Source organism: Marmota flaviventris, chromosome 6 (assembly GCF_047511675.1).
Source record: "Marmota flaviventris isolate mMarFla1 chromosome 6, mMarFla1.hap1, whole genome shotgun sequence".
NCBI lineage: Eukaryota > Metazoa > Chordata > Mammalia > Rodentia > Sciuridae > Marmota > Marmota flaviventris.
In genome coordinates, this window is record NC_092503.1 from 158,694,047 (window position 1) to 158,721,195 (window position 27,149).

Below are 27,149 nucleotides of genomic sequence, written 5' to 3' on the forward strand. Positions count from 1 at the left end.
TTATGTGATAGGGGAAAGTTTATTGTCATGTTGTTTCAAAATGACATTGACAGTTTCCTTATGAAAAAAAAAAAGTTGTTATTCTGTAACGTGGATTTTTTTTTTTTACCCATTTTTCTTGCACACTGAACACAAACACAGTGAGATACTGATCAATCAATTGTATTTTCAACTAATGGTGTAAAATGCATCTCTGACACATTTGCATTTGTTTTCATTTTATATAAAAGCCTCTTGCACATTCAGCATGAGAAGAGGTTGCTCATTAATTTTGGTATCAATACTGGGTTAGGTACATTGAAAAAATGTTGAGAAAATTACACCTATAATGATGGAATCTCCCAATTCTTCATTCTCATCTTTCCCATGGTGCTTCTGCTATTCATATTAGTATGTTAACTTTAATTTGCATTGTCCATACAGTTTCTTAAAACACAAGACACTTAGAATTGAGGAAATCACATATAGCATGTTTATTTCATAAACTGATATAAGATTCAATAAAAGACTTCAGCATTATTAATGTATATTTTATTAAAATTCTATTAAATCACAATGTGACATAGAGTATTAAAATTTTATATAGCTAAATATTTTTTAACAATGAATGATGGGCACCCTAAGCAAGTGTGCAGTTTTGACTGAAAGCTTTGCCATATTCTTTACATTTGTAGGGCTTCTCTCCAGTGTGAGTTCTACTGTGGCACATAAGGCCTACTTTACGACTGAAAGTTTTGCCACAATCTTTACATTTGTAGGGCTTCTCTCCAGTGTGAGTTCTCCTGTGGTAAATAAGGCCTACTTTTTGACTGAAAGCTTTGCCACATTCTTTACATTTGTAGGGCTTGTCTCCAGTATGAGTTCTGCTGTGGCGAATAAGGCCTACTTTTTGACTGAAAGCTTTGCCACATTCTTTACATTTGTAGGGCTTCTCTCCAGTATGAGTTCTGCTGTGGCAAATAAGGTGTGATTTTCGACTGAAAGCTTTGCCACATTCTTTACATTTGTAGGGCTTCTCTCCAGTATGAGTTCTGCTGTGGCGAATAAGGCCTACTTTTTGACTGAAAGCTTTGCTACAATCTTTACATTTGTAGGGCTTCTCTCCAGTATGAGTTCTTCTGTGCTTAAAAAGGTCTGTTTTTTGAGTAAAAGCTTTGCCACATTCTTTACATTCGTAGGGCTTCTCTCCAGTGTGAGTTCTGCTGTGGCAAATAAGGGGTGATTTTACACTGAAAGCTTTGCCACATTCTTTACATTTGTAGGGCTTCTCTCCAGTATGAGTTCTGCTGTGGCGAATAAGGCCTACTTTTTGACTGAAAGCTTTGCTACAATCTTTACATTTGTAGGGCTTCTCTCCAGTATGAGTTCTTCTGTGCCTAAAAAGGTCTGTTTTTTGAATAAAAGCTTTGCCACATTCTTTACATTCGTAGGGCTTCTCTCCAGTGTGAGTTCTACTGTGGCGAATAAGGTCTGTTTTTAGACTAAAAGCTTTGCCACATTCTTTGCATTTGTAGGGCTTCTCTCCAGTGTGAATTCTCTGGTGGTGAACAAGGCCTGATTTTTTATATGATTTCTGGTGTTCACTCTCACTTGTAGTTTTCCATATTTTCTTTTGTTGTAAATAGTCAAGATCACAACTTTTATATTTCCCACTTATCACTTTGTGAAATATATGTTTTATGCCCTTTTCTGATGAATATTCTTGGGTATCATGAAGAGTCATGGCTGAAATACACAGAAATTTTTTAAAAAAAACATATCTATTAGACAGGGATAAATATATTTTGCATACATAACATGAAATTAAGATAAATACATCAGGTGTAAGTCCAAATCATCATAAAGAAAAAAAATATATCAGTTTAATAAAAATGTATAGACAAAATTACCGTGAGAATATTACCCCAATTCTTGTGCAGACCACAGTATCCAAGATGAGTACATTATTAAGAAAAGTAATATAATAAAGAGAAGGTAAGTATGTTACTTTTATCATCCACAGCCTTTTGTCCTCCATAAGATAGTATTGTGTATTTAGGAAATATCTACTATCTACCTTCACTCTCAGTAGAATAAGAAATATGTAAAACATATACAAACATTTGTGGCTTTTTCAAAGAGTGTCCAAAAACGGGTTTTGGTCTACCATGACATACAGACATGAAAATAACTAGTATATTTTAAGTGATAATACCACAAATATTCAACAAGGGTAAAGAGGCTGTGGACTCTTAAAAAGAAATATGAACAAAAAATTTACTAAGAAATATACACATATGTCTATAAAATTTTCCATAAAAAACATTTTAAAAGACTATAAAAACCTTGCATAGCCTATGGCTATAATACTTGGATGAAGTCAACACATAACAATCAAGTATAATAAATTGATTTTTTTATTTCTAAATTTGTGTGATATGATGATTTCTTCCATTGACAAATACACCTTTGTTTATTTCCTAAATATATCATGTATTTTATACTATATGTACAATGTAAAATGACTAAATAGAACGAAATAATGCACAAAAAAAGAATGAATTAGCATAATCATTTTTTCATATAATTATCAGTTTGGTTCTTACAAGGTATTGTATTCCTTCTAATAGTATTTATAAAGAACATAATACAATCACCATGTGGTAAAACAAAACTCTTGAGCCTCTTATGTGCAATAAAACTTAAAAAAATATGAGACTTTGACTATAATATCAACCCTACACAAAACACAGTACTTGGTGAGCAAAATTTTACTCACTAAATTTCTGATTTCCACACTTCCATATGTGAATCAAATGCTCCTGCAACTTAATCTCTGCATGCCACATTTCACTTAATGCAAAGTCCTGCATATATTTCTTATAACATTTTAAAAGATAAAATATTTTTACAACTGAATAATAATAGTATATAAGTACAATATTTTTACTCATTTAATCATTGATGGGCACATACATTGAGTTTGTAGCTTTAAATGAAAACAATATGTGCACTAAACACAAAAGCAGAGGTATCTCTTCAATTTTCTGATTTAAATTTTCATGGATACATATTTAGCACTGGAATTTCTGGATCTTTAGGTCATCCAACTTTTAATTCTTCATGTGTAGTGATTGAGATTAACCCCCCCAAATTCTATATCTACAACACAAGCCTTTTAAAAATTATTTTGAGTCATGCTGTTTCTAAATTTCTATGACCTCCCTAAAACATGAAGTACTTTTGCATGGCCTCCCAATTAGCAAATATTACAAGGATGTAGCACTGTTCTTGCCTATTTTTATTTATTTAAAAGTTTTTTATACATTTTTCCCATAATGGGCTATATAACCTATGGTTGGCTCCTTTAATGAACAAATAAAAATAATACAGCAAATATAAACAAGGAGAAGCATGGCTCAATCCAAGTGACAAAAAAGGATACTGCCTGTTATGAATTACTCAAAGAAGACTAAATAATGGGGCTGGGGATGTGACTCAAGCGATAGCGTGCTTGCCTGGCATGCGTGGGGCACTGGGTTCGATCCTCAGCACAACATAAAATAAAATAAAGATGTTGTGTCCACCGAAAACTAAAAAATAAATATTAAAAAAAAATTAAAAAAACTATTTAAAGAAAGTTTAAAAAGTGAAATTGAGACCAAAAATATTAATATAAATAAGCACAAATTGTATATGTGAATAATTCTTTAGGAAAAAATGAGAGAAGCATTCCTAGTGTGCAAAGGTGAAATTCTACCAATATGGGAGAGGCTTATCAAGGAGAACCAAGTTTAAGACAAGTCTAAGCAACTTGTGAAATAGTGTAAAAATTAAAAACCTAAAGGATATATAAAGAGAAGTGGGATATATATATATATATATATATATATATATATATATATATATATATATATATATATATAAATAATCCAAGCATGCCACAATAAAAAGCAATGATCCAGAAATTAAATCATTAATCAAAATAGAAAATAATAAGAAATATAGAAAACAACTTACAAAGTAGAAGTATAATGAATTTTTCAGTTCAAAATATTTATGATTATCAATGCAATATTGCAAAACACAAAACAAAACAACAACAAAAAAATTACTAACAGAATTGAATCTAAACAAAGAAACTGCCAAGTCAGTTCCTGCAGAGAGCATGGAAAGAAACCAAGCATGATCTGCTCCTAGAGGCCCTATTTGTTTAAAGGTGGATAATGCCCCTCCCTTTACATCTCATCCTTTTGCACAATTTTGAATCAATAAGACACAGTTTTAAATAATGAAATTTCTCATAATCCTTTTGGACAAGCTTTTGTTGAGTGGTATCCTAATACTTGCCTTCTAAAACAGAAACAAAGATCTAGCCTCTCTCATATTAATATGCATTAAACATTGTTTTATTTACAGTTAATATGCTCAATATACAACATAAAGTTAAATACTCAAAATTGGTCATCTGCAGTGAATAGACATTTTATTCACAAACATCCATTACCAAAAAAATTAGGTAATATATAAGACTCCACCTGACCCAGCATGACATGATCCTATGCCTTTGATCACATGGGGCAAAGCATAGACTGCTACACTTATGCCAACATCTCCTGTTTGGACTCTAGCTTGATGCATGAAATATAGCAATTATAAATGTGCATCAGGGACTTCACAAGCTGATTCCTAAGTTTCATTTAACCCTGGAAGAGAAGAGTCCCTCCAAACAAGAGAATAATCATTCTCCTCAAAAGAGGAGAAATGTTAAAAGAGGAACCCAAGATACTATAATTTCAGTTACTTGGGGTGATATAAAACCATTAACAACCTCAGCTCAATAGGTGTTGGCTAAAATGAGGTTAGAATGTGCTCTAGATAACTTTCTTACTGCTTTGATTGGTAAACTCACACAAAACTCTGTAAATGCTTTGGTCTTAGTAACAATGTTGCTCCGTTTTTGTACACTAGCTGTGGGAAATTCAGTACTGTCAGATCCTGGACTTGTACAACCCATTATAATATCTTGACTCACTTGGATGAAATTGTTACATACCTGCAAAAACGTCTCATGGTATTCATTGTTGTCTTAGCAGAATAACTGTGTCCTTACCATCCACATAGTATTTCATAGGTCACAATCCTGCACAATTTATTCATAAAATGTCTATTCCTCTTGATAAAAACTCTGATGATTCAGTGAATCTTCTCTCTAAGGCAGAATTTGTTGCTTTGACCTTCTCCTTAATGGGTTCCCCTGGATTAGCTCAACGGGCTTACAAAACTACTATGAAACTCGCCTATGCTACCATAAAAAGTATTAGTCATGCCTCCATGGCTGTTTAAATGCTTAATGAAGAACAAAAACATTGTCAAGCCATACTTGACAATCATGCTGCAATTGATTGTCTATTATTGCTACATCATAAAAGATACCAGAAGTTTAATAAAATGTGTTCCTTCAAGTTAAGTGATAATTGTAATTTTATTTCAAAAGAGTTAGATTAACTTAAATATATCATTAGTAAGGTCCAACAAGATGATGGATGTTTAGACTTGTTGGAATGGCTAACTTCATGTTTACTCAATTTCACCTGGGTCAAAAAATATTCATAGGTGAATGTTTACTAATGTTGGCACTTGCTGTTGTTTATGACTGCCCAAATTTGCCCCCACCAGCATTAAGGAGATAAGTAATATTATTTATTCAAAAGGCCTTAAAAAAGGAGGTGGGGCTATAGGTATTCTTACCTTGGAAATAGACAGGGTGATGGTAACTGGCACCCTGAGTCCCACAATGTTAATGCCCAGCAGTTTCTCCCTGAAGCTATTAAGACAACTCTACAGGTGCACTATCTAGTTTCTGTGGTAATGTCCTTAGGGAGAAGGGGCTCTATGTTTGTATTAACTGTACCTTATCTTGATTAGCTAGCACTTGGGGTTAAAATAAGGCTGGGTTACAATGTATGAATGGTAACAGAAGCTATGTGATTTTGGGGTATACTATGTGCAGCCAAGAAGATGAGTGGCCAGTTTTTTCTTTTTTTCTTTTCAATGTGTGTGTGTGTCTCTCTTCTGTTTGCTTCTTCACAGGTTTCCTCACAAGAAGATTTGTAAGAGACCATGCTGGCCCTCACAACAAAAGGTAAGTTTTGGTGGTTAATATGAGTAAATTGGGACATCAGTAAAGAAGAAAACAGAGGACTACAAAGAATTTGAAACTGTAATAAATATAGGGCAGTATGTGTTCAATGATTACAATAAAAAGAAATAAACATAAGCTTCTGAAAATGTTTTCTGCTGAATAACTACTCTGTCAACATTTTTTAGTTTGGTTTTCTCCATTTGAACATCTCAACTGTGTCCCCTGCTATGTCTAGGATACAATAGTTTACATCACTAAGTTATGTCAGGTACTACTTATCTAAAGTGAAGGATGTATAACACACCAAGAAAGAGAGAGATTAGAGAATAAAATAATATATATTAAAGAGTAAAATATCTGTACTAAAAATGCCCTTTTTCTTTGAAACACAAATCTGAAACTCATTCTTACAGAGAAGTTCCCAGAAGACACAAGAGAAGTAAATTAAATAATAATTAGTAATTAAATTATTTAAAAGGAAATTAAACTTACCCAGGAAGGCAAAGTTTCTATAGTTCTCTAACATCACATCTTTATATAAGTTTTTCTGAGCAGGTTGAAGGCATTCCCATTCCTCTTCAGTAAAATCAATGGCTATATCCCTGAATGTTAACAGTACCTAAAATAAGAATAGGTAAATAAATAAACACATTGACCACATGAACATTTGCACAGTCTGTAATGTCATTGAAGTTGAAATGAGAGTTAGTAGACTATCATGTAGGTGGTGTTTTGGAACACAAAGATACCATTACCTACTTCTGCAGAAAAAGCGATTTAAGTTCAAAAAAGTATATATACTCCACATTTATGAAACACAATTTAAAACTCAGGCATTACCACAAAAATATATATTTTATAATTTTTATGTCATGATCTAAATTATACATACTGTTCAGATAAGAAAATTAAGATAATTAAGAAAGGGAATCCTCAAATTCTAATTGTACAACCACTAATCAGACATTTACTAAAGTGTAAAATCTTGTTTGTTATTTCTCTGATAAAGCTGGCTGTTATTAATATGCAGTGAGATCTGTAATAATTTCAATACCAATGGTATAAGAAAATTTTTCAAATGTAACAAGGTAGACAGACCACTTAATGGAAATATTTAATAGTGAATTTAAGTTCAAACATTTTATGGGATTTGTGTATGTTATTAATATACAAAATAGCAACAACAATCCTGTTTGGATTTTCCTTTTTATAATTTTAACGTTTTTCACATTATATATATATATATATATATATATATATATATATATATATATATATATATATATAAACTTTGATTGATGTATATATTGTATGATGTTTATAATAGAATATACATATAGCTCTTCAAACAAATATAATTTTTTAAAAATATTTTATTGGTTCTTTCTAGTTCTACCTGATAGTGAAATCAATTTTTAGGGTATGAAGCAAGCATGGAATATATCTTATCCTAATTAAAATCCTGTTCTTGTTGGTGGCTATGATGGTAGGATTCACTCAGGTATATATATATATATATATCCTTAATAATATTATCCCCTTCCCTTTTATTTATTTAATCATTATTTATTTATTCATTTATTTTTTTTTACCATCTTGCAATCTACTGATCTTCTTTTCTTACCCTTCTTCATTTTATGAACTTTAGATTTTACATATCAGCAATAACTTTCAACCTTTGGTTTTAAAGAAATGTTTTGCTTTTTTTAGCATAAAATCTCCAGATTCATACATTTCCTAGCAAATATCATAAAGTAGTTCTTTTATGGCTGATTAATAGTTTATTGTATACATAAGAAACAGTTTTTTATCCTGTCATCATTGAATGGATCCATTCATTATTGAGTGGTTGGTTTTATAGCTTAGCTATTGTGAATTGTGTTGCTATAAACATTAATGTGAGTGTGTCAATGTAGTATGCTGATTTTATATCCTTTGGGTATATACAGTGCAGTCAAAAAACTGAGTTAAATTGTGGTTTCCTTACTTTAACAATATCTGTACAGGTTATTATCTTTCATTTAGACCTTCATACAGCTGCAATAATTGGAATTCATCTAAACCTGAGGTTGAAAATAAAACATACAGAAAAAAAAATAGTAAGCCATAAAATGATTAAGAATTTATTATCAAGTCATCCATCCCAATGAAAAGTGAATTTTATAAACTAAAAGTAAAGAAAATATTAAGCAAAAGAGCAAAATTAGAAGCTATTGAAGATGAACATAACACAGAGAGAGTTACCAATATCAATGTTGGTGCTTTTAAAAACTAAATGGGCCAAGTCTAGTGATGGACAACTGTAGTTCCAGGGACTGAGGAGGATAAGAAAAAAGGATCATAAATTCTAAGACAATATTATATATAATATTGTCTTATATATATTGTATTGAGCAAATTATTGAGGCACTTAGCAACTCAGCAAGACTGTCTCTAAATAAACTATATTTAAAAAAAAAAGACTGAGGATGTGGCTTCATGTTAAGCACCCCTGGGTTCAATCTTCAGTACAAATTTTCAAAAAAAGAAGATACCATTAAAAAAGCACTAGCAAATTTGAAAATTCAACAAATAAAAATTATGTCAATTATATAATACATAATTGCAAATATATGCATATATAATTATTTCTCACTTGATGGAAATACACTCTGAAAAATTTATCCAAAGAATATTCTGCAATTGTTCAATTCTCTGAGTGTAATGACAAGAATCTAGATGGTATAGACTAGTACATGGCTAAGACATTTGCTATATCCACTGTTGTACATAAAGTCTACTGCTGACCAAAATACCATGATGCCACATGATTGATGTTATGAAGTTAAATCAATCAGGGTAGACCTCATAATAAAATAATTGGTGGAATTACAGAAAACAACAACAATAAAACTCTTGGTAAGTCTCTTGTTATTTAGGCAGTGATACATAATGAAGATTACAGTGCAGGGAAGAGGAAAAATGACATTCATTCCAAAGAAAGATGCTAGGATATTGGGAAAACAGTGTGATAATAAAATGCTATTTTATCCCTTCACTCATAAAACATAACAACTTATTTTGACACATTAAATGCTGAATATAAGTTATTAATAAATAATACTGAAATATATAAGAAAGTACAAAGCTCAAAAGTTTACATACAAAAGATAGGGTGCATATGGTGTTTCACACCTGAAATATCTTCTATTCTGGAGTCTAAGGCATGAAATTCAAAATTTAAGGCCAACTGAAGAAATTGAGCAAACCCCATCTGAAAATAAAATTTAAAGGAGAGCTGAGGATATGCTCAGCAATAGGACACTTTGGTTGAATCCCTAATATCACAAAAGAAAAAAAAATAGTTTTCTGTTTTCAAAATTATACAATATAATATGTTTAAACTTATGAATTACAAAATATTAATATAAAAAATCTATTCATCAAAATATTACATTAAAAGGTGCAAAAGTGACAAGGTAAAAAAAAAAAAAACAACTAATTTCCTCACATATAACCAAACACTTATAAGAAGAAAGAAAAAATAAAACATTGCAAAAGAAAAGCAGAATAAATTCTTGAAGAGCCACTTTAAAAAGGATATATTTAAGTGTTCAATAATCATTAAAACTCAAAATCTTTATAAATTAGGTAACATTGAATAAAATCACATCATATAGATGCATTAAATAGTATTGATGAATATGTGGAATAAATGCATTCACAAAAGAGGAAAATAAAAATTTAAGCTTTTATTATTCATTTGTAGAAACTGTTTTGTAATCAAATGTATATGATACACCCACACAAGAAACAGAGACTAAAATTACAGTGACTGTACAATGAGAATACAGCCATATTCTTTCACAGTTGAAACAAAGGGGCATGATTAAAGAGGAAGAAATAATTATTAAATTTTATAAATATTAAATTCTAGAAGCTAGAATTTTTGTTGATGTATTATATCCAGTTTGACAAATAGTATAAAATACCATGTATGTTTTATGCTGATGTCACATGAATATTGCATTTCATATGCAAGTATATTTAAAAAAGGAATATGCAGTATTTGAGAAAATAAAAATACAGAAAAAGCACATAAAAGATTCAAATATTCAACATATTTACAAAGAAAACTATTATAAAAATGACCATTTTCCCTAATTTAACCTATAATAATAACTGGTCAAAATTTTACCATGATTTACTTTTTGTTAAAAAAGAAATCAAAACAAAAACTTCTAAAATTCTCCTGGAAATTTAAATGTATATAAAATTAGCCAAGAACTCTCTCATATATAAGAGCAAATGTACTAGTGATCATTACCTGACACTAATACATGTTATAATATTACAATAGTGTAGTAATTTTAAGATAAAGAAATCACAATACAGAAAACTACATAGGGTAATTCATGTGTATGCAAATATCATATTTATTGTTAAGTCTTGTAAGTATATAAATCAAAACATATCAATAAAAGTATTTAATGTGAATGAATGCTACAATCCAACCTCAGTAGATGTTAGAACAAGAGACACAGATCATAAGTAGGGACTTGTGTGCAGAATGTGTGTAATACTGGAATTATACACAAGCATTCACCAAACAGCAGATATAAAGAAAGATAATTTTTAAAAAGATAAAATAAAAATAAAAGCAGAATACAAACCTCCCTCCATTTATGGATACACCAAATAAATATATACTCCTGTTTTGAGTCCTTCTTAAAACTGTAAAGGAATTAGAGGCACACACATTGGAAAACTGAAAAGAAAAAAAAATCTACCAAGAGATGAGTAGAATGCACTTGAGCATCATCCTGATTTGAGCAATAAGCCATATTACTAGAACAAAATGCCCAAATCCAGTGTTAATAGGAATAAAGGAAGACTGATTTGGGTTTGAAATACAGCATATTTAACTCTAAATTTCCTATAGTCTAGCACAGTGTTTCCTTCTTCCATATCCATAATTGGAGTACTATGTACTCTTCCACTTTTTGAGAGTAGCCATTCTAACAGCTGTGCTCAAGCTGCAGAAGACCTTATAGTTGGCTGGTGTACTAAAATTCTGATGCAAGCTTTTTAGATTCCAGGTTTGAATGCTAATTTATCTGTACACACAGAGGAAGGAATAAGATGTATACAAGTATCAACTCCAGGGGGAAAAAATGTAAGTGGTTTTCTAAGGCCATGCAAGATCCATGAGCTTTTTTCCATTAGACCAGAGTGGAAGAGGTGTTAAATCTTAAGGGAACCTTTAATCCCTTAGAGGGATTTGCCAACATTCTCTAAAAATGCAAAGAGCTGTTGCTGACAGTTGAACGTTTATCTAGACAGTACCAAAAAATTAACAGGGAAATACAGACCACCACTAAAATCCAAAGTGGCAGTTTAGCACTTCCTGAGCTCTCACACCCAGCTCACTTCAGTAATAACACCAGACCTAACTAATTCTTTCTGTAAGTAATTTGTAAGTAACTTTTTACATTCAATGGACTACATCTGAAACCTCAAAGCATTGAAAGCACTGGCAACTGTGCGGGTGCAAATCTCCCTAGATCAAAAAGGAGTGGTTTCACATTGGTGTACAAACATTGTAATGAGCTAAAATCTCTAATATTAGTGAAGAAAAATTATTAGAATCACAGATCCATCTTTGTTTCTAAAATAGGTGTACATCAATTTTTTTCCAGTGAGCATAAGGCACCCTGGAATCTAAAAAGCTTGCATCAGAATTTTAGTGCACCAGCCAACTAACTTCTTCTGCAGCTTGAGAACAGCTGTTAGAATGGCTACTCTGAAAAAGTGGAATAGGAAGTAATACTCCAATTATATGAATATGGAAGAAAGAAACACTGTGCTAGACTATAAAATTAGTGAAGACATTTTAAAAAAATGGAAATTGAGAGTTCTCTCAGTTACTTCTTTGACAAACTAAACCTTCTACATTTATACTGCTCTTGAACAAGAAAAGCCCCAAGTACTGGTCTGGACTTACGAGAGGCATTAGATGTACCAGCTGTGGGATCCTCATATTACATAGTTCTGAAACACAGTTCCAGGAAAATACTAGAGTAGGGAATGAGAATGCTCTCATATACATTCCACAAAAGGAAATCAGAGCATAAAAACACTCTGAAAGGTGGTCTGCCCTTGGAGACACAAAGGAAGAATAGAAACACATGATTTTGCCAAGATCAAGGGATTCTTCTTTACTTTTCAATCATGTAAAATGCTCATAAACAACAACAACAAAAAATTTGCTTTTGATTTTTTTTTTTTTCCTATGGTACTGGAGATTTGAAACAGGAGCATGTTAATTCTGGGCTACATACCCAGACATGTTTTAGAATTTTGAGACAGGTTTTTCTAATTGTCTAAGTTACTGATGTTTACCTTGAAACTACAATCTTACTGGCTTAGACACTTGAGTCTCTATAATTAATATGCATGTATCATTGTACCCAGAGAGAAAAAAAATACTTTAAAAGTCTCACCTACTTTTGTTTTAACAATTGAAAATACCGTGTTCATTTGAAATATAATATGGGTAAAGTAACTGATAATACTGCAGAACAGTAACTGATAATACTGGGAAAGGGGGAATTGGTCATTGAAAAGGAAGTGTATCAAGAACCTAGGAATTAAACCAGAGACTCTGTGTCTAATAGAGTAAAATGCAGGCTTTAATCTTCATCATGTGGAATTAGGCCCCAATTTCCTTAATAAGACACCTATAACACAAGAATTAAAACAGATAATCAATAAATGGGATGGAATCAAACTAAAAAGTTTATTCTCAGCAAAAGAAACAATCTGTGAGGTGAAGACAGAGCCTACATCCTAGGATGAACTTTTTACCACTCACACATCAGATAGAGCACTAATCTCTAGGGTACATTAAGAACTCAAAAAGCTAAGCAAATAATAATAATAATAATAACAACAACAACAACATCATCAACAACAACAACCCAATCAAGAAGTGGGCCAAGGGTCTTAACAGAGAATTCTTAGAAGAGAATATACAATCAATCAACATTTTTTCTATATATATGATTGGTTATGGTGCTCCCTTTACAGGGCCAAGCATAGTTCTGGTTCAGTTTCTAAGGAAGGGAGACATGAGCAAGAAGTATTCTCAACTCTCCTTTATAAATTATCAAATACAATTTTCTACGTCATTTTCTAAACATAGCTGGACATGGGAAATATAGGCTTGGAGCAGAGAACATTTTTTATTAGAAACACTGTGTAAAAGAAAGACAAAATATATATATATATTTGCATCACATTGAACCATAAGAGAAATGGAACTTGGAATTCAGAAAAGAAAGATTCAAACTTTTATACTTGGGAATGTGGATGACATGGATGCCTAAAGTGAAAAGGTTATTACAAGCTTTTGAAAAAAAATTCATGTGAGTAGCAGATAATTGTTAACCAATTAGAATCTGCACAGTGTCTCCCAGGGGCTTTGTCAGCTGTGCACCACAGAACATACAGGTATTCATAGCCCCATGGAGAGCATTATTCATCTGTGCCCTCTAAAATTATTCCCATAGTAGAGATGAAAAAACATGGGTATCTGGATACTAAATGGCAATTCACCAGCCCACAGAAAACTACCCAGAGACAGAACTGTAGAAATTTCTTCAAAGACCATCAATGTATTGTTAGCTCCTGACACAGGGATGTCAGTCTGGGGAAATATTATTTTCTCTCCATTTTGAAGAGAGTGCATTGAGAATACATTTCAGGGCAACATAAATATATATATTTTCTTTCATGTTAAGAAACTTTTCAGAAACAGAGCTCACAAGACAGATTTCTTAGACGGGTAAATGCCTGGATATTACAAAATAAAAAAAACACATCAGTGGCCCTGAGTGACTCAGTAAGGAAATAAATCTAAAAGGATTATTAGAAACTGAAAAAAAAAAAAAAAGTAACTATTTCTAAAAATAAATATGTTCATTAGTTGCTATCTCCACCACATATCATTAAGTAAACAACAAATTATGTATGAATATTTCTAGGATTGGCCAAATTGTATTCCATATGATTTTATATTAAACCCCAAAATCCAGAAATAGAATTCATAATTCACTGCCAAAAATATTACAGAAAAAAAATTTTTTTAAGGAGTGGATGTTTAGTGAATATGTCATTTAATAATTTTATTACCATATGATTTTAAAGAAATTTATTCATTTTCCTGCAGCCATAGTATAGAGAAATTTCTTATTTAATTTTCCCATAGTAATTAACAAAGATAAGCCCTAGAATCCACTTTAAATAACCTACCCTTACAATCATACAAGAAACTTATAATAAATGATGAGTAAAAAAAAAAGTCAGTTTAAAAAAATAATTTAAACCTTTTTCTTTTCCTTGAAATCAATCTCTAGCTGCATTTTTGGATCATTTTCTCATCTTTTAAGCCAAAAAGATAAAAAGGACAGAAGTTTGAACTACAAATTTATACAAGAGATATGTTTATTAACTACAAAAATTCAAAATCTTTAGAAATTTAATAAATCCAAAATAAAAACCCATCATGGGAAAAATTAAGTAATATTGATGAACATTTAAAACAAATTAATAATCATTAACTCAAAAGGAGTTTAAATTAGTATCTATTTGTGGAAACTATTTTGATATTGAATATACATGATACTCCCCATCACAGAGATTTACTGAAATTAGAGCATATGTGATCATGATAACATATAAGTATGCAATGGTACTCACCCAAACACTTGAAGCCCAAGGGCATGGCACAACACAATATACATCTTGGAAGAGATAAATATAATCTGTAGGAAAAATGGTCGCTAGGGCCAGTCTCATTTCATAATATATCCAGTTTAAAAAAGAGCATAAAACACTATGTATAATTTTTACATAGGTGCCTGATGCAAGTGGTATTTCACATGTGTACATTTTTAGAAACAAAACATGTAGAACTTATGAGAAAATAAAAGTCACAAAAAGCACATAAAACACTGAATTATACATCCCATGTATAGATGATAAAACTAATCATTATAAAGGTGATAATTTTCCTTCAAATTAACCCACAATATATCTCACCAAAATTGCTATATACAAATATGAATATATCACAGTGAAGTCTATTTTTATTTATATTCTATAAAGCAATAATTAAAATAAAACTATAAATAAATATATGATAGAAGAAGTAGGAGAATAAGGAAAGGGGAACTACTGGATATTGAAGGGGAGCAAATTATATTCCATGTATTATGGCTATGTCAAAATAAACCTGATTATTGAATACAACAATGATGCAATAATAATAAAAAAAAAAAAACAAGCTTTACTTTAAATGAAATAAGAAACCACAGCATAAATTTTCAAAATTCATCTACAAAGTTATATGTAACTTTAGCCAAAAACCTTTTCAATTATAAGAGCAACAAAAGAACTCATCATGACCTACTACTATTCATATATATTGTGAAATTATAATATTACAATAATCATCAAAACACCACAATATAAATAAGATCCCCATATGAATGCATATGTATGTAAAAACAGTATGTTTTATTGTAATAGCAAATTCTAGATAAATCAAACCATAACAAAAATAATCTCAGCAACTTAGATAGGACCTTTCTCAAAATAAATTTATACCTCTTAGGGCTGTTTACTGGTGAATAGTCCTTGCTTCCCCAATGCTGAAGTATAACACCAGAGAAGTGCGCCGAGGCAAGTTTAGAGTGGAAAGTAGAAGCTTTATTAAAGGACAGTAGAAAAGACTTCTCCCCAGAGGAAAAAGGGGACCCAAGAGGTGGAATTCATGAAAGGGATTTTTTTTTTTTTTTTTTTTAACTAAGGTCTTTTTAGCTTTTTTATAGCTAAGGTCTTCCTTCAGCTATCCTGCATTCCTGTCACATTGCTCTCCTTTGTTCTGTTATCTTGCAGTGATGGAATGTAGGTGGGAAGGCCCAAAGTGTGGGGGACAGGTGGGCTGAAGGAGTTATCTGGGCAGAAAGGGCTTTTGGATTAGCATCTCCATGTTTGCTGTGAGCTGCTTCATTTAAATTTCCTTGGGATGGGGTCAGAGCCCTGGGACATTTTCAATTCCCCTTTTCCTGGACTCCATTCTCAATATGGTGTTCATTCTTGATTTTATTGAATATTAGACCCAATTTACCTAACTACACTAACTACCTATCTGTAAATCTGGCTTCACTACCAAGGATATGGCCAAGTAGTACAGTATCCCTCAGTTCACCTAACTTTAACAAAATAATAACAATGAAGAAAGTAAAAATAAAAGAAAGTCAAAATGAAAATTAGCTGGCTCAAGAAGAAATTAGGTACCCGAAAATGACAGCTCCTCTCCTGCAGGAAAATGGCCCTTGGAGATTTGATTTTGATAATTATTCCACCTGTCAATCTCCAGCATCTGGGCTGCAGGAACACCCCTGCCACATAGTATTTTATGCAGGTGCTGAGGATGCCCTTTGAGCATAAGGAAGACAGCAAAGGGTCTCTGCCATTGACATGTTCCCCACCTGGTTGGCCAGAAGGACTGAGGACATAGTGGCCCAGTGGAGGACTTAAGTCTGAAGACTCCAGAGACTGCCCAGAGTCCCAATCTGCTAGCTCCTGTTTTCAACACAGCCAGTCTTGTGGTTCCAATAGTCTTTCTGCCCCAGCCTCCCTTGCTAGGCCAATGCACACTCACCATTGCCTGGTTCTCAGGAGTAGGGCTACTTGGGATCCTCAGTTCCTGCACAGCAGAACAACCTGTGACTCTGAAGGGTGAGATTCAAATGGAAAAAATGGAGGACTCTGGAGATAAGAAGTGAAAGCCCACCCTCCTCCTCCCTGATGACACACAGGATTGGACAGTTCCCACAAAATGCTCTTGATTGGAAGGAGCTTCAGATCATGAACATTGAATGTGAGAGAAGTGAGCCCTTTTTTTGAGTGACAGGGAATATTATCCAATTCAGGCATGAATAAGGGCTAGAATCTCAGGTCATTGAGTGCTTCTTCTTTTTTTTTTTTTTTCAATCTGAGAAATATACCCCAGGCTGCTACTATTTTAAGGCAAGTTTTTTTTCCATAAGTGGGAACTAACCCAACCAACAGAACATTTTCATTTAAACTTATATATAAGGTCATTTCAGTTTATGGATTATATATGCTTGTATATTACTCAGGAATTAATATAAAATAATGACAATAACTTTCAAATTTTATTTAAATTTTTTTTTATCTCTGTTCTTTTTAGGTGACAGATTGAGCTTTGAACTGGGAAGAAACTCCCTAAAGTAAAAATACCGAATAAAAACAACACATAAGGGGCTGGATTGTGGCTCAGCAGTAGAGTGCTCACCTCTCATGTGCGAGACACTGGGTTCAATCCTCAGTACCACATAAAAATAAATAAGTGAAATAAAGGTATTGTGTCCAGCTACAGCTAAAAAAAAATACATAAAAAAAAACATAAGGTACAAGGTGAGAAACCAACCTCTACCTCAGAGCAAAGACTGTCCAAGGAAGGGGGCATGACTCTTGTCCTTGCAAAGACCCACAGAGCACTCCTAGGCTCATACCCACCCTGCTGCATTGTTTATCTACAAATAACAGGAGAGATCTGCTGTGTCAGGTGTCCCTGACTCAGTCAGGGTAGGTGGGGACCCATAGCAACCCCCTAGCAGCCACCAATCAGCATGAGACAGGGAAAATTCCTGGAATTCCAAATGACCCTTCCAGTAGTTTATGGTGGATGATAACATTTTGGGAAACCATATAGTTCAGCACATACTCTCCTCATGGCCTAAGCCAATCAGTTCGAATGAATCCCCATCTTGTACTAACCAATCACCCTTACCCAACTTGTTCCCACCAGTGAATGTGCTAATCATGTTTTAGAGTTCTTTATGATTTTCCCAAGGTGTGTGATGATTTGCTAAGAGATGCTATGATGTATGTGGGGTACCTGCCTTCCCCAAAGAGTTATAAAACTGCTGCAAACCCCGGGCTCAGGGCCTCTAAGCCACCAGTTGCTGTGAGTGTAGAGGACTGAGCTAGCTTGCAATAAAAACCTCTTTGGTACTTACATCAATCTTGGTCTCTGGTGCTCTTTTGGGGGTCCCGCATTTGAGCATAACAGTCTCTCCTGAAATCCATGGGAAAGGAAGACAGCACTCCAGTTCTCTAGGACTGCAGTTTCATAGCACAAAAAGTTGCAAAAGCGGGGTGACTTGAGAACTTACACGGATAACAGGGTTTTGACAAACATAATACAAAGGCATGTAGTAGGTTAATGGTCTAAATGGTTTAGCACTTAGGGAGTAAATTTAGATCACAACATCAGAATGTATGATGCACCACTAAAGTTTCAGAGTGAGTTGTTATTTGGTCAGGGAAAGCCAGAATTTATGAGTCATCACTAAAGTTTCAGGGAGGGTTGTTATCTCATCAGGGAAAACCAGACATGGGTGAGTTCAAGGCACTGGTAGGCATTTCAAGCAAGTTTACAAATCATGGTAATTTATAATGAAGCAGAAATTAACTTTTCATGCCTTTGTGATGAGATGGCTTCCAATCTTAAAAGGAAATTAGGCTGTATTTTTCACTTGCTATAGCCATAGCTTTCAAAGTATATGTTTCATACTTTAACAAGTATGAGAATTAAATTATTAATATTAATTACTACTAATTTTCTGCAGCCTATGCAGTACTGTTGGAATGGCTATTATAAAAATCTAAAATTGTTATGTATGGTGGCATATGCCTGAAATTCTACAAGCAATGAAAAATGACACAGGAGAATTATTAGTTCAAAGACAGCCTCATTAACATAAAAGGCTACAATCAACTTAATGAGAGCCTGTCTCAAAATATAACATAAAAAAGAATGTGGATGTATCTCAGTGGTATGCACCCCTGGGTTCAATACTCAGCACCAAACCATACAAAAACCAAGCAAATATCTCATAATTAATAGCGATTCCAGGGTACACAAATATGTAAAAATGTTGGTGACATTATAAATTTAATAAATATATTTTTATAAAAGTGTTAAGGTTCTTTAAAAGGCCAAAATAAAAATGCCACATAATCCACTAGTAATAATTTGGGGTAGCAGTGCAAGGTTGTACATGCCTGTACTCCCAGTGGCTTAGGAGGATAAGAGGTAGAAAACTTGAGGTTTATTCTCAAGTTAAAGACCAGCCTCAGGAACTTGGCAAGGTCTTAAGAAACTCAGTAAAATCCTCTCTCAAAAATACATAAATAAATAAAAGTGTTGGAGACTGGGTATATAGCACACTGGGTAAAGTGCCCTGGGGTTAATCTCCAGTATTTAAATAAATAAAAAGATATAAATAATAATTCTTGGTAAAAAAAAAAATGCCATACAATCCAGTAATAATAACTCAAGGTATATATGTAAAAAATTTGAAATCCTTTTGCTAAAGATATTGCCACATGTCTATTTTTATTGTATCTTTATTCACAGTATCTAATAAAAGGAAACAAATAAAGTACCTTTTAGATAGAAAGTATATCAGAAAATGCCTTCCAGCTGCAAAGCATCCAATTAGTCCATCCCTTCAGAAGCTGCACTCTTAAAATTCAAACTGGTCCCTAGAAGGCAAGACTCAGAGAGTGGTGTTTTCTAAATACTCCAAAAAATTTGGAATCTCTGGGAACCTTGTTTCAGATATTCTAAAACTCAGAACTAGGTCATATGGGAGGTCAGAATGAGAACACAAGACATAGTAAATTCTTTAATGGGGAATCTTAACTCAGACACTGTCATAACCAAAAGCAGTGTTGGAGATAAAAAATAGATTCTGTTTCACTGATTTCTGGGTTATGGATTCAAATCCAATATATATTAGAGAAAAAGTAAAGGCTAGTGGTTAAAATCTACGTAAAACAGGTATTAAAAATGTACCAGGGGCTGGGTGTGTTGGTGCAAGCCTGTAATCCCAGTTGCTGAAAAGGCTGAGGAAGAAGTATCAAAAGTTCAAAGCCAGCCTTAGCAGAAGTGAGGTGCTAAGAAACTCAGTGAGATCCTGTCTCTAAATAAATTAAAAAAAAAAAAAAAAATCCTGGGGATTTGACTTAGTAGTCAAGTGTTCATGAGTTCAATCTCCAATATGCCCCATAAAAAATGTACCAGTGGGCTGGGGCTGGGGCTCAGTAGAGCTCACTTGTCTGGCACATGTGAGGCACTGGAATCAATTCTCAGCTCCACATATAAGTAAATAAAATATAAGGTCTATCAACAACTTTATATATATAGTACCAAGATATTGACATGGACTTTGATCTAATTTGCTGTGTACTTTAGCCCTTACGATTGAAGTTGGCCAGGCATGGTGGTGCATGCCTGTAATATCAGCTGTTTACAAGACTGAGACATAAGGATCATGAATTCAAAACCAGTCTCATCAATGGTGAGGCACTAAGCAACTCAGTGAAACCCTATCTCTAAGTAAAACACAAAATAGGGGTAGGGATGTGGCTCAGTGGTAGAGTGCCCCTGACTTCAATCGCTGGTCTCCCCCCAAAAAAAATGGGGCTGAGTAAATAGCTCAGCTTGTAGAGTGCTTGCCTTCTAAGCATGAGGCCCTAGAGTCAGTCCCCAATACAGAGAGAGAGAGAGAGAGAGAGAGAGAGAGATTGAACTTGCATGTAATTTAAATTCAAGTTAGTCCCACTTTTATTTTTTCCTGCCACACCAGAAGAAAAGAGTATCCTGAAATGTTTGGCATGTTTCTGTGGGTTATTCATTTATTTATTTTTATTTACTTATTTTTATGTTGTGTTGAAGATGGAACCCAGGACCCTGCACGTGCTAGGTGAGTGCTCTATCACTGAGCCACAACCCCAGCCCCTTCTTTTTTTTTAATATTTATTTTTTAGTTCTTGGCAGACATAATATCTTTGTTTGTATGTGGTGCTGAGGATCGAACCCGGGCCGCACGCATGCCAGGCAAGTGCGCTGCTGCTTGAGCCACATCTCCAGCCCAACCCCAGCCCCTTCTGTGGGTTATTTTAATAAAATGGTCTGACCATAAATAGATGAACAAACAAATAAATTAATAAATAAATAAACCCTCATTGATGACCCATTACAGTTTTTAAAAATCCTTAAATGGGACACATAAACCTCATTTAGGAGAGATTCATTCTTTTTAATGTCACCTAATTTTATTCTGCTTTCTTCTCATGTGAAAATCTCAGAATGAGAAATTAAAATATTTTAAAAATGCCCTCCAGTTCTTGAAGAAAAACATTAAGAATGATGCATACATTTGAAATAAAACATGGGAAAATAATGATTAATAATGCTGAAAGTGGAGTTTTGAGATGAACCAAAATTTCTCAGTTTGCCAATTGAATCTGGGTGCTTGTCTCATGAATTTTGAAGAAAAAAAAATCTATTTAAGCAAGAAGAAATAGAGCGCCCAACATGTGGTATGAGGAATGATATCAGAAAAAAAAAAAAATTCATTTTTGTGTGCCATCTTAGAAGTTTACTCATGGTTTTGGGCAGAACACCAGTTAGCCACCAGGTGTGTTTGAGTGAGGCCCATTATCCACATTACATGGTGATTATACTATCTATTCTATTTTATGCTTTTTCTCTGTGAACAGAGAACCCTAGTTTTGGATATGTGAACAGAGAGCTAGAAAACTAGGGGTGTATTCTGAGACCTATGGAGAGCTAAACTGAAGTTCTGGATTTCAGATGTCTGTTCTGGATTTGAGATACTGCTTCCCCTACATTTAAAAATCTCGGGACTCATGAAGAGAATGAGTTAAAAGCCAGCATCATCAAATTGTGAGGCCCTAAGAAATTCAAAGGGACCCTGTCTCTAAATAAAAATATTTTTTTAAAAAAGGGGTGGGAATGTGAATCAGTGGATGAACACCTCTGAGTTGAATTTCTGGTACCAAAAAGAAAACAACACACACACACACACAATAAATAAATATATAAATAAACAAACAAACAAACAAACCCTCATGAGTAACAAGCCCTAAAATCAGCAGCCTCTCTCATGCATGAGTACAACAAATGGATTTTGGGTTCTCCTGATGATCATCTCAGTCTTCTCTATGCAACCTGGACTCATGCTGGACTCCTGGGACATGGAAGCCCACAAAGGGCTTTAGGAAGAAGATGAAGGCACTGGGCCCCAGCGCACGGTGGCATCAGGCTTTGTGTGTGTGTGTGTGTGTGTGTGTGTGCGCGCGCACGCACACACACGCGAGAGTGTGTGGTCTGCATGTGAGTGAGTGAGCGCACTCCCCCATCCTCTCTCCCCGCCAGAACCATGTTGGGCAGGTCGGTTCCAGCCGAGACCAGGAGCCGGGCCAAAGATGATGTCAAGAGGGTCATGGCGGCTATCGAGAAAGTGCGCAAATGGGAGAAGTGGGTGACTGTGGGTGACACGTCCCGAATCTACAAATGGGTCCCTGTGACGGAGCCAAAAGTTGAAGTGTGGCTCCGAGGTCACCACCCCAGAGAACAGCACCTCCCCGGGATGATGGACATGCACGAAGATAACAGCCACCAGAGCTCCCTAGCAGATGCCTCCCCCATCCAACAGGAGAACAGCAGCAACTCCAGCCCTGCACCAGAGCCCAACTCCACCATGCCCAGCGGCGGCACAGAAGCCAAAGTGGACGAGGGGAAGGAGCACCCTGGGGCCAAAGCCGCTTCTGATGAGTAGAACTCAGTCTTGGATGGAAAACTCGATGAACAGTTCAGAGAAAGTAGAACGGCAGCCGTCAGTCGGGGCTGGCGGCAGAGATGTCCACGATCTCTCAGGATTTGGAAGGAGTGCCACCCTCTAAACAGATGAAGCTGGAGCCTCTCAACAGAACTCGGAAGAGACGTAGACAGGGAGCTTGCTCCTCCGGCTCACCCTAGAAAGCGCTGTGAGCGCCATTCCTCTTGGGCCCGAACAGGACTCCTAATGTTTCAAGTTTACCAAGTGCAAATCCAAGAAAACCCAGAACGGCGAACTTCTCAGACACTGAAGAACTCTGCTGTGAAGCGAAACACCCGAACCCCGAAGCGGCTGTCCTGGGAGGCGGGCTGACCGCTCAGGAGGGTCCACACTGTCTCGGAAGCCAGGGTCACATTGGTGTTGCTGCTGTTCCCCCCCCCCTTCTCTATTTATGGATATCAGCTATTGGAGGGTGGTACCCATCAGGAATTCACTTTTCTGTCGGGGGCTGTTCACTGTGCTACCAATTCCTTCCACTTTCTTTTATTGTGCCTTGTGCCCTTGAGGTGACCTCTGGCATTTCCTGGTTGTTTTGCATCTCCCTTTACAAAGTGCCCTCTCAGTCCGGATGAGGCAGCGGCCACAACCTTCCTCGCCCTGCTCCTTCCTGCCCAGGACTGCTGTGGAGTGGGCAGGCTGGAGCTGCAGGACAGTAGACACTCCTCAGCTGGCCCAGTTTTGGAAGGGGGGACTTGGGCCTCCTCTGAGCCCTGGGTGGGGTGGGCACCAGCCTCCAGGACTCCAGGAATTATAGGTGCCAGGGCCCAGTCCTCAAGGGCTGGCCTCCTCGGGTCCAGGCCATGCCCTTACCTCCTCAGGGCCTTGGGGGCTGGGTATTTCCAAGTTCCCAGCAGCCCAGAAGGACATGCAAAGCCCTTAGATTTTTCTGGCACTTCCACCCTCTTGCCCCTACTGTCACCACCACCTCCGTCACTGCTTCCTCCTGGACCTCCGAAGACCAAGTGGCTTCTCTGGCTGACTGCGTGTTTGTCTCCTTAAGAGGATAGCAGGGCCAGGAGGTGGGAGCAGGCAGAGGGAGCAGCTGGTGCTGAACTTTCTCACGGGATGTTGCTTGGATTTCAAATCCATAGAAACCTGCTGCCCTCTGACCAGCCCCCCACCCCCATCCTTGGCCTCCCCCAGCCCCAGAGGCAAGATTGCAATTGGAGGAAACCCACTCACTTCTGCAAAATGTTCTGACTCCCAGAGTCGACAGTTGGATGGAATCTCATTCCCAGGACATTTATGCCACCAGGGATCAGGCCTTGATGGTTGGGCCTTAAAGGCCAGAGTCAAGGCACCAAGGAATTGGAAAGATTTGCACACCCTCCAGAAAGGAGCGACTGAATTCCCCTCCCTGTGAGCGGCCTGCGCTGGGAGGGTCCTCTCAAAGCAGAGATGCCCCCTTGGATGAACTGCCTAGCTATTGAGTTTTGAGGCCTGGTTTGCTCTTAATTAACATACGGACTCCTCAGACCGTAAACCTTTTCCTCAGCTTTCTTTACTGCACTGGAGTTCTGACTCCCTTTGAGTTGTGTGTTACTAGGGGGTGGGAGGGGGACTTCGGGTTTTGTTGGGGGTTTTTGTTTGTGTTTGGGCTAATTGGTGCATATTCAGGTACCACTGTGACATGTGGATCTTTCTCCCGACCACCATGGGAAGTGTCTGCCAGGTTCCAATTTCTAAGAGTTTCTGAGGGTGAAGCTCCTATTGTTTGTTGTTGTTGTTTTTAAGGGAGCATATACATTTCCTGCACTTCAAGAAGAATCAAAATGTTCTTGAATTTCAAATACCTCATGCAAAATGTCTCCTGAAATAAGGGAAGGAAAAAAAAAAAAAAAAACACTTTGAAAAATCTTAATGTTGAAGTGAGCAATGCCGAAAGGTTCTGTTTAAAAAAAAAAAAAAAAAAAAAATCCTTGTACTTATCACTTTTGCCCCTCAGGCGGTCAGTTCTGCTGAGAACTGTGTTCTGCGCCTCAGCGTGGAAGTGACCCCAGGTGCCACCTCTCAATGTATCTCAAGGCGGCTTCAACTTCAGATCCTGTAGAGTTAGAGTAACGTTTTTTCTTTGCAGCAAAGCTCCATTTTGATGAAAGATGAATCTGGATATTTATTTCTGTTTTGGAAAACCGGAGAGGTTACAACCCAGACAGCTGAAGGAGACTCCAACAGCATCCATGGAGACAGGAAGGCAGCCAGGCCTCCTCTGCTCACGTGGCCTCTCTGGACAGGCGAGGGGACCCGGCCCGGTGGAGGATGAAGATGTCCACGGTACCAAGGCTGTCATTAGTTTTTCTCTGAAGTGCCTGAAGGTAGGAATGGGCCAGCAGTTGGGACCAGCTGGGCCCTGCCAAGGCCACGCCACACAGAGTGCCAGCGGCCCTGCACACCACGCTGGCCGGAAAGGCCTTCCCTGTGGCATGGTTAGACTGCAGAAATCCAATGTGCTTCCTTCCCCAGGCAGTCTGCTCCTCGGAGCTGCTGCTCCCCACCCACCCTGCACCCCTCGCCCTCGTCCCCACCACGGAATCTAAGACCTTTTAGCCGGCGGAGCCAGGGGTGGGGATCCTAAGCGATTGCCTGAAATGGACATCAGGCCCCGTGGCCTAATGGGCTCCCAGGGCAAACTTAACTCCCCCACAAAACTTGAAAGTGGGGGAGCTGGGCTACACATTCCACAAAGTGCTGGCACTTACACCCATAACCCGGAAGGCTGATGATGGATTCATACGGGTGGTGACCTCCCATCATCAAAAGGTGTCATGGTTTGGAATGTTCATGATGGCCGAGGACCTGGATAGAGGTATAAAGAGCCTTTTTTCACCGTTACCTAATTTTCCCCCCTCTTAAATGATTTTCTTCTTTTGTGTGTTGTTGGGGTTTAAGTGTGCAGAGTTTAGCTCCCTCAGGCCTGTCTTTTTGCAAGATCTGTGGCTGTGATTTAGGTCAGCTGAGGCAAACCTCAGTTAGGAGGAGGAAACGTTCTCTTCCCATTATCGCAAGGCACAAGTTCTGCATGGTTTGGCCAAGAGGAAGAAGCTTCCTGCATACTTATCCTGGGAACAGTACATTCTAAATAAACAAATGCATCTTCAGGGGATTAGATAATGTCTACAAAGAACTTTAAGAGGGTACTTATCAAATGAAAAGGAACAGTCTGAATCTAGCTCTGTGTATCCCCTGACGCATGATATTTGGGCAATGTGGGTAAAGTGTTATTGAAGAATTGCTTGCTTTGTTAGAAGAAGAATATAAAAGGAACTTGCAAATAAACCTCAGCATGCAGTTGCAATTGCTGCTTTTGCTCTGCATCCCCTGTGTCCTGGTTATTTCGTGACCCTTACCCAGGGACCCGAACGCTCTAGACGTTCACAGTGTGTGGTACAGCAGTATAATTTTTCACTTATTTATTCCATCAGTAGATGGTTTGTACAATGTACAATGGTTCCATTTCAGAAAGTAAAAAAAAAAAAAAAAAAAAAAAAAAAAAAATTCAAAAAAAAAAGAGAGAAGCTGAAAACACCATACAATAATGAAACAACATGCCCAGGTTTTCAACTGCTGATGTAAGCCTCACTAGACTAGTAAGAGGGAGGTGAAGGCTAAGCTGCTACAGAGAGACTCTCTGGCCACAAGACTCTGGAGAGGACCAGGAGGAGTCCCTAGCCACAACTGCCAGTTTCCACCATTGCCACTCCTGTCAGCCTTAAGCCACCTTCCTACGCAGTCTCAAGATGACAAGGCACACTTACCATTTCCTGGCTTTCAGGGTTCTCAGCGGTCTCCCTGTGGTTTGTTTTCAGCTTCTCCATAGCACAGAAACCTGGGCTCCGGATCCAGGACAGAAAGCCTAAAAAAGTTTGAAAAACTGGCTGGCTCCAGACGCGAAGGGAAAGGAAGTTCGTGGAAGCCCGCCCCCTCATCACCGGCTGCGTGCGGATTGGACAGTTCTCGCCTAAGAGACTGATTGGCCAAGGCTTCAGGCACTGCCTCCAACCTGAGCCAAGTGGGCGCAGAATCAGTCTGAATGACAGGCTGCTCCATTGTCACTGTTAAAAGACCGCGAGGCGGCGCTGGGGTTGTGGCTCAAGCGGTAGCGTGCTCGCCTGGCATTCGTGAGGCCCAGGTTCGATCCTCACCACGGCATATAAGTAAAAGTTCTGTGTCTGCAGAAACACACTCTCTCTCATTTTTTATTTTTTTAATCTCTTTAAAAAAGACTACAGATCAGGGCT

General features: G+C 36.5%; 1 protein-coding gene and 1 pseudogene across 15 annotated transcripts; one reads left to right on the forward strand and one right to left on the reverse strand.

The window, feature by feature from the left end:
- Positions 1-458: 458 nt before the first annotated feature.
- Positions 459-26,852, reverse strand: LOC114082313 (zinc finger protein 300-like). Of its 15 annotated transcripts, none has more exons than XM_071613753.1 (8): positions 26,667-26,751; positions 18,217-18,319; positions 17,490-17,573; positions 16,833-16,902; positions 14,864-14,928; positions 10,777-10,837; positions 6,617-6,743; positions 459-1,725 (listed from the first exon to the last, which is right to left on the reverse strand). In XM_071613753.1, exons 4-8 carry the CDS (start codon positions 16,833-16,835, stop codon positions 620-622), a joined length of 1,362 nt encoding a protein of 453 aa, XP_071469854.1. In that variant the 5' UTR covers positions 16,836-16,902; positions 17,490-17,573; positions 18,217-18,319; positions 26,667-26,751; the 3' UTR covers positions 459-619. The 15 variants fall into 15 exon arrangements, 14 of the variants coding, with proteins under 14 accessions (XP_071469854.1, XP_071469853.1, XP_071469858.1 ...); XM_071613752.1 differs by lacking the exon at positions 26,667-26,751 and adding an exon at positions 19,649-22,090; XM_071613757.1 differs by lacking the exon at positions 26,667-26,751 and adding an exon at positions 19,649-22,089 and having other exon boundaries at positions 14,864-14,907.
- On the forward strand, positions 22,453-23,234 carry LOC139706096 (B-cell CLL/lymphoma 7 protein family member A pseudogene; annotated as a pseudogene).
- Positions 26,853-27,149: the final 297 nt, after the last annotated feature.

Bases quoted from the DNA above. Each gene is read 5' to 3' on its own strand.
- LOC114082313 (XM_071613751.1), bottom strand. From the start codon at position 26,837: ATGAGGGGGCGGGCTTCCACGAACTTCCTTTCCCTTCGCGTCTGGAGC. The intron at 6,744-26,666 runs GTAAGTGTGCCT...TTCTTATTTTAG, and splicing joins ACCCTGAAAGCCAGGAAATG to GTACTGTTAACATTCAGGGA. The intron at 1,726-6,616 runs GTAAGTTTAATT...TGTGTATTTCAG, and splicing joins TAGAAACTTTGCCTTCCTGG to CCATGACTCTTCATGATACC.